This window comes from Mercurialis annua, linkage group LG1-X (assembly GCF_937616625.2).
Source record: "Mercurialis annua linkage group LG1-X, ddMerAnnu1.2, whole genome shotgun sequence".
In the NCBI taxonomy this organism is placed as follows: Eukaryota; Viridiplantae; Streptophyta; class Magnoliopsida; order Malpighiales; family Euphorbiaceae; genus Mercurialis; species Mercurialis annua.
In genome coordinates this window covers 47,293,758-47,302,136 of record NC_065570.1, presented here as the reverse complement: position 1 = coordinate 47,302,136, position 8,379 = coordinate 47,293,758, and the positions used below count along the sequence as shown (strand labels likewise).

Sequence of the window (8,379 nt, the reverse complement as noted above, 5' to 3'; positions counted from 1 at the left end):
GTACTTATTAATTTTTCTCTTGATAGTTTTCATTTTTTGTTTGGTTCAAAGTGTAGGAATGGGAATGGAAATGAGTAAAGTTTAATAAAAAAATTATTTATTATTTATTAAATTATTTTTTTATTTTTTTAAATATTTTTTTATATAAAAAAAATTATATTTTTAAAATCGAATATTTTAAAAAAAAATTATTTTAAAAAATAAAAAATAAAAAAATATTTTTTTTATTTTAAGCATATTTTTTAAAATTTAAATTTTTTTTTTAATAATTATATATTTATTATTTATTATTAAAATATTTTATTAAATTTTGATTCCCATTCCTAAAAGTTCATTCCCATGGGATAAGGGGGCAATGGGTGATTCCCATTGAAGGGGTAATCACATTCCCATTACCTAGTGTAATTTGACAAAACAAATACAAACAATGAAAATCATTCCCGTTTCCATTCCCCTCTTTTTTTGGCGAACCAAACGGCCCCTTAGTATTTTTTTTAAGAAAAGACTTAGTAGTTATTAATTACTAAATTTTACTATAACTCTGACTAGGAAAATTTGGAATTTTCATAGTTACTCATGACCACACAAACTCATTCCACCATCAAAGAAGCCAAAGAAGTCTTTGATTCTGCGGATGGCAAACACCGAGACACAAACAAAGAGGAAGTCTTTGTTTCTGCTGCATATTTAAATGCCCCAAAATTACAACAATAACAAACATAAGCTAAAGCTACCACATTTAAATGAACAATCAAAAATCACTGCAAATAAATTACGGCTCTGAGGGGAAGATTTGGTGTATTGCTTTATACCCATTCTTTAAAAAAGATAAAAATATATGTATCGTTCGCTTGCGACTATACAAGAGCTGTCTGTCTATTTGGCCTTTAATCTCTACAGAGTCAATGTCTCAGCAGCAGAGGAACAGTGTTGTACCTGAGAGCACAGATTTGGATTCTTTTAAAAATCCTTCCTCTTTTGTCTCAATTCGTTCAGCTCCATCTCGATCTCAGAATCGAGAAAACTGGTCACCGCTGTTCTACCAGGGGGAAGCTCTCCTTTCTGTTAAGCACCGCAAAGTAAAGAAAAAATTCAAGACAACTACAACTAATAAAAGAAGAATGAACAAAGAAGAATGAACCAAAGCTTTAAACTATGATTATGCATAAAGAAAAAGGAAGCAGTCAATTCTCAAATGGTATTAACATATATGATGATTGCTATGTTGCATGGAAATGAAAAACGCCGAAATGGAAAAAGGAAAACACCATTTGTTACCCAAAAAAAAGGTTATAAAAATAAAGATTCAGAGTTCTAGAAGTGTTTCCGAAATGGAATCGAAAGCCTAAATGTAAGACCGGTAAGTTTCCCCGCAACATGAACTGTTAGTATCTGAATAAAGTCAGATTAACATGTATTTTCAAACTTCATGCATTAGAAACCGTTTATATCAACAAACAAAGTGCTTCAAACTCCCCTTCTTAATGCCAGCAATAACTCATATAATAGGTGTATATGAATAGTTAATAAGTTATGAAAAAAAGGGTCAGTCAGCTGATACCCAAAGCGAATTTTTTTGAATGTTAAACCCACAACTAAACCCAAGGAAGCATGTAACACAGTATCTACTTCTTATTCTTCTAGCATCATCCACGTCTATTATTAGCCAGGAATGGACATAGTAGTCTCATCAATACATGATGATTTATGATCAACAAATTCTGGTCCTGTTCTATTGTCGGAGCTACTGAGAAAAAAATTAGCAGTAAAAGAATGAGAAAATTAAAAAAAAAACCTTAGAAAGCTAAAGCTATACAGACTCAGAAAAAAGATGGGGTCAGTTGCTATTTCAGTGAAGTCCTAAACCTACCAATACCATCAAAGGAAGTTAGTCGATACAGAAAGATGAATCTGAGCTCCATATATAGTCATATGTATAACAGTAAGCTGTTGTCACACTTTCTGAAAGAAAAAAAATATTGCAAAAGGGTGCAATTTCTACTCAAAATTTGTCAAGTTCGGTAACCTTTCAGGTTTAAGCTCCAATCATTAGTAATAGGAAAACTTTCAAACTCTAAAAATGAGGAAAGAGAAAATAGACTATTAAACTTGTTAATAGATATGAAGCAAATCTATGATTTACAAATATACGTATAGAAATTTAGGATGTATCCCCATTAAACACCTCAATGAGTATAATACAATTCTCAGCAAGAAAGCTTTACTCTCTTTGAATTCTCACTATCATCAAGCAACAGCAGCAAATCATCCTAAATTCCAAAAAATTCCCTCCAAGCTCTCACGACACACCCTAGTTGATCTCTGCACTATGATCGACAAAATAGCAGCAGATAGTTCTTCGGAGTTTAATGTCCTATACATTTTGATTTCTTTTTTCCTTTAACGTAAATTGAGGCTTCTATACTTACAGAACTCATCAAACTTCAGCAATGTTTTTGGGGGGAAGGTAGTAGCTTATGGCAACTAAATTTTCTAACATAATAAGATGTTTAATATGTACCTTTGAGCTACCAGAAAGTTCCTTCTTCAGATTGTCAAGATCATCATCAACTGATGTACCCTCGAGTAATGCAAACTGCAAAAAAATAAGAAGCATGCAAATTGTGAGGATTAAGAATGAATTATGAATGCAAGTTCAAGCGCATTGTTCGATGTAAGAAATCTGATTGATAGCAAGTTGATTGGAAATACTGATATAAAACCACAATTTGATTAAGTCAGATGTTACTAGGAATAGTTTAGAAGGATTAGTGGGGTTAGCATCAAATCATCGATTATCAAATTACATTAAATCTCTAATGTATAGAGAAGGCTGCAGGCTTGGGAAACAGTAAGCTGCCAAGCCCACAACTTTCAAAGTTGACAATATAACATAATGGTTTTGATAGTCTACAAACCCAGAGATACATTATGCCGTGAAATAATGACACAAGCCAAAAGACAAAACCATTCTTGTTGAATGCTACAATTGTATGGAGATCACAATAGGAGCAATCGTGTGGATTCGAAGGGAAGGAGAGGGGCAATCAGAGTCTCAATACCTGACCGCCTAAAACAATGCAAATATTATTCTAGTAAATTAATAACATGTGATTCTAAAGAACAGAAAATCAACACCATAATCTCTAAATACTACACCTAATTGAAAAATTTATGGGGACACTTCTTTCCTGACCGCAAATATCTTTACTGATGTGGACGAATCAAGTTAGTAATGAAGAATTAAAGACAATGATTCTTCTTTAGTGACGAAGTAGTTATTTTATCTATTGTTGGTAAGTAACAAGAAGCTCGAACACGAATATCAAAGGTATAGTGTGTGACCCTCAAATGCAAACATGACTACCATACAACATGAAAATTAGATGCTATTAGTACATGAACAGAAAGAGCATGAATACAACATCTCCTTCCACATCTATAATTGTCCACCAAGAAAAATCTAGAGTGACATTTTGAAAAAAAAAATATATGAGTGTAATCATTTATTTTTCATGTAGATGATATTTTCATGTTAGTTATATAACCCAGATAAAGGATAATGTAGATCTGTGGTAAAACTGAGAAAGATAGATTAATAGAAGAACCACCGAAAATCAAAATAGTAAAGGGGAAGGCATAGATACCTTCCCATCAAGCTCATTTGTAGATAGCTGGCCAAGAGCTTCTGCTTCTGATTCCATAGCCATAACTGTTAAGATAATTATAACAATTAATCAATTCATCTCCCATTCAGTGCTGATTATTTCGCCATCATGTAAAAATATAGAACAACCGTGTGTCCATTAGGCATTGCCTTGCAGCTGCTGTTCAAAAAAAGCGAGCTCCTATTTATAGTTATAAAAAGCAACTAAAACTTACTTTAAGGTGTTCTTGGCATGTTTAGGACATAGGAACTCTCAAACAGTCAAAAAGCAATTTTAATTTTCAAATTTCCTTTTGCAAAAGCATCTAACATAGATTCAAAAATGTGCCTAATATGACAAGCAAAAGTCCCCTATATAGTAACAAAAATGGAACACTGTTAAGAGATATCCGTGAAGGCAGATGAACCTAGCAATTTTAGCAGTAAATTGTTCGATTTAGATGACTGAAGATTCACAAACACAAGAAATGGCAATGCACCAGCATAATAAAGACATAATCAAGCACGTAAGAGACCAAGGTGCAACATTTGGTATAATAGATGAGAAAAACAACTAATTTGTGCACTAATGTACATCTTAAGCTTCTATATACAGGATATAGAAGTTGTAATCTGGTACTAACCATTGTGCCTGACTGGGGATATTATTAAAAGAATGTAGAAAAGAGAGGCTCAAGTAACCAAAGAAAGAAAACAGCTAGCAACAGTAATAATATTGCTTATTAAGTCTAAAGGCAATGGTAACGCTGATTCACTAGAGAGATAGTCGATCCTAACTAAAATAGGAATAAGGCTTCTTTGAACTGACTAGGAGTGGAGAGAAGAGAGAAGAATATCATCATGTAAAACAACTGATTAACAAAGCAGTTAATAGTACAATAATTTACTATAGAATAATTCAGGCTTGTGAAACATCTCTTTTACTCGTGGGATTACATCAGGTACAGAATCTGAATATACACACTACCTTTCCATATATTAACCGTATTACACCAAAACCAATCAACAAAAATAAAAGAAGCTTTGCATTAAAAAGATCTGAACTTTTCCATGGAAAATGAACTAAACATCATAGACTGTGGAATAGGCAATAGCACATGAATGCACAAACAGTCGGGGATAATAAAATGGAAGACATACCAACAGAGGCTTCATATGTGAGATAAAAAATTGATTCAGATCGCTTACCTTTCTCTTCCATCTTTTCAAAGGCTGCAAGAGCATTACTTGTATTGACATTACCCAGCATCTCATTCACTTTAGTTTGAGTTCTAAAGCAACAAACAAGGGGTCATTGACAGGAAAATAGAGATGATATGCAAAAAAACAAAAAGGGGGAAAAGGTGAATTTTCAACAAGAAATGGTTGCAGAGACAAACTTTGCAGATTGAGCACGTGCTTTCAGAGTATCTTTCTTAGACTTTGCCTCTTGCATCTTGCTCTCCAGAAGCTACGCACAATGAAACCACAATCATTAAATGATCTAGTTAAATAGTCCAAAGTATTTTACATGCTTGAAAAAAAAAAAGTCTGTTGAAGTAGCCAGCTAGCAACCTAAAAAGGAAAATTATCAATTTTCAGTCTTTGGACCCAGATAGAACATATAGTGGAGCAGATCTCTATAACCTATGATGTTTGTATTGCTTCTGCAGAATAAGAGAAAAAGTGCTTTGCTTGCATACATTACTTAACGTTTTCCCCTTTCCATAATGATAAAACATTAAAGCCCCTGATATTATCCATCTGTTCCTGGATTATGCTGATTTTACAATGGACAACCTTAATTCAAGTAATCAGCATCTATCCATTCACCTACTAAAAAGAAAGAAATATGAAAATCTCCGATGATAGTTTTTCCTTTCTTCCTTTTATTCAAACTATACCTGACATTGATACATTCAATTTCCTGTATCTCATATGGCAGCAAAAAAAGGACAGACCATTTCTAGGACAAAGAAATGGTTTCAAAGCAGGCTTAAACAGCAGAAATACACTTTAATTCACAATAAGATGTCGGAAATAAAAGAATTAGCATACCCGTGTGTTAGAGACAAGATTATCAACAACAGTTCTTTGTTGATCAAGTTGAGCTTTCAAGGACGTAGCATTTTCCTGCAACAATGGAAATAGAACCATGAACTTTTACAAAACTCTATTTACAACTATGATGCCTCTGGCCCAGCTTTAAACATCCCCATGCATTTCTAGCTCTGTAGTCACATTATATTGTATCTCAATCAGAAAGCAAACATACACATAAATAACATGTTCAATAGTTGTCATTTTCAAGGTAGGGCATCAAGTTAAGAGGAATAGTTCTACAGCACAGGATGTACATCTAATTAACTATCCAATCATGCATACTTACTTCAACTAGTTTACAATTCTCCCATTAGAAAGTTATGTTAAATAGAAGCTCCTTGGCAAAGTAGCCAGGTTCATTCCAGCTTCTCCTATTTCTACTCTCATTAAGAGCTCTGCCTACTTGTTGAGAATGCAGGATAGAAGTATAAGTAGCTATGCACGCACTAAAGACTAGGAGTCTAGAACATAGAATTTTATTTGTTAATATGATCTGTCTGTAAATGAAACGGATAAGTTTCTTCACTGCAACCAGAATGAGTAAAATTCAGCCGCATTTTCATGGACATTGAAATGTAAATACACTAGGAGTAAGAAGATGAGCAAGGGACCTATTTATATAAGCTACAAAGTTACAAACCCACCATAGAAAAATCAATTCTACTAGATTACATATTCAAACATATTAATCTATGGATATGCATCAACTATAAATCTTTCAGGAAGATGCCAACTTACAGCATATGATTTACGTCTCTTAAGTGCTTCACGTGCAAGATCTTCTTCTCCTTTTTTAAGAGCAAGTTGTGCCTTACGATACCTACATGGTATTTAGCAGTGAAATATTATTCACTGCTACAATGCTACACTTAGAATAACTATACACTTGTGAACTGAACGTGATAAATCCAATGAAACGCCTGAGCTTGGCTCAGTTGGTACACTTGTAAGCAACTACAGAGGAAACAATACATTCAATGCCTAGGCCTTTTGCTTAGTAACCAGAAGAATTAAGAAAGAAAATTAAGTCAGAATGAGTTTGTTTTACCAATCTTCAGAAGCTTGTTCTGCAGCTTTATATTTATTCTCCAGACGCTTTTGAGATGCCAAAACCTAAATTACACATAAAGCAATAATTAAAGAGTATCAAGTTATATATTAGCAAGGTATATGAAAATGGAGGCCATAGAGTTTTTATTTACTCAGTTTCATGTCATTCCCATTTGAATGCTATATGAAAGGAAAAAAAATTAGGTGTGCAATAAGAGAATAAAAGATCGGGATGCTTACTTGCGCTGTGGCCTGGCGCATTTTTGTCAAGTCATCATTCATTTCAAGCACCGTTTGATCTAGAATTTTCTCTGGGTCTTCAAAACCAGTCAAGATTGCATTTGCATATGACTGTAAATAGGAGAGACAAATCAAGGAAGAAAAATGCATTCACTCACTAGACTGCCATTTCAAAAATATGAAATGCAGATGAACACTTCCCAGAATCTGACCTTGATAACTCTGGAAAACCGATCAAAAAGGTTCATACGGGTGCCAAGGCCACCTCCTTGTCCAAAACAGTTGGACCTACCAGTAGGATTATTTCTTATCTTTACTCTTAAGGCATTAACTGCAAACAAAATTACATGTCACTGAAGCTATCAATTAACATTCAAAGGAACATGCAAGTAAAGTGGCATTGTGTCAAACACCTACAAAATGCAAGTAGAGTGGCATTGCGTCGAACGCCTACAATATGTATATAAGATACTGAAACGTTTCTTCCCAGAAAACAATAAGGATACTGACACTTTGTAAGATGAACCAAATTAAAGGCTAATAAACACTTCAATTTAACAATTAACCTCAGAATACTATCAACTGTAAAGGTTTATGCTTCAGTTAATGGCAGTTTTCCACATAAAATTAAGACAATAATTGCATGAAATTCAGCTCTAATGAAACCAAACGTCAATACAAAAATACAAAACAAATTAAAACCTGAATATGAAAACAGCAAAACTATAAAATTTAAGAGATACCCAAGAAAATACCTCCGCCACTGAAAAAGGAAGTAGTGAGACGCGGTGGCTTAACCATACAGAGAGTATTACTAGTTGAAGAAGAAGTGGAGGCGTGTGGCGGTGGCTGCCATGGCAAGGTTAATCCGGTCATTAATTGGGATTTCATAGCCATTCTTATTAATAATTTTAATTGCTGATCTTCACACAAGAAGAAAATATATTCTCTGGATAGAAGAGTGGAGTCTGTATTACAAATTTCCAATCACTTGATTTTTTTTTTTGTAATAGTTTGTTATTCTTATTATTTAACGGGCCGGATCAATATGGTCAACTGGACTCAGATTGGTGCCTATATTTCCTTTACTATTTAGGAAAGATGTAAAAATGTCATGAATTTTAAACTATGCTTTTTTCCATTTTTTTTTATTTTATTCAGCGATTTTTATTTTTTTTTTGTAAACAAAAAAATATAAAAATAAAAATTTATTTTTATGAATAAATAAAAAATAATTCAGATAGTTTTTATAGTTTTTTTTTTTGAATTTGCTATATGTATTTAATTTTTGAATATATCTTTACTATATTCCTTTTTTATTCTCTTTTTTTTCTTCAATT

The 8,379-nt window shown here is 33.1% G+C and overlaps 1 protein-coding gene across 1 annotated transcript; it reads right to left on the bottom strand.

The window, feature by feature from the left end:
* Positions 1-744: 744 nt before the first annotated feature.
* LOC126665523 (probable membrane-associated 30 kDa protein, chloroplastic) lies at positions 745-8,009 on the bottom strand. The gene is made up of 11 exons (XM_050358341.1): positions 7,795-8,009; positions 7,252-7,370; positions 7,040-7,150; positions 6,798-6,862; positions 6,488-6,569; positions 5,705-5,779; positions 5,047-5,117; positions 4,856-4,938; positions 3,648-3,712; positions 2,522-2,596; positions 745-1,062 (listed from the first exon to the last, which is right to left on the bottom strand). The coding sequence occupies exons 1-11, from the start codon at positions 7,934-7,936 to the stop codon at positions 961-963; spliced, it is 990 nt and encodes a 329-aa protein (XP_050214298.1). The 5' UTR covers positions 7,937-8,009; the 3' UTR covers positions 745-960.
* Between the last annotated feature and the right edge of the window lie 370 nt (positions 8,010-8,379).

Bases quoted from the DNA above. Each gene is read 5' to 3' on its own strand.
- LOC126665523 (XM_050358341.1), bottom strand. From the start codon at position 7,936: ATGGCTATGAAATCCCAATTAATGACCGGATTAACCTTGCCATGGCAG. The intron at 7,151-7,251 runs GTCAGATTCTGG...TCCTATTTACAG, and splicing joins GGTTTTCCAGAGTTATCAAG to TCATATGCAAATGCAATCTT. The intron at 6,570-6,797 runs GTAAAACAAACT...AATACCATGTAG, and splicing joins GAACAAGCTTCTGAAGATTG to GTATCGTAAGGCACAACTTG.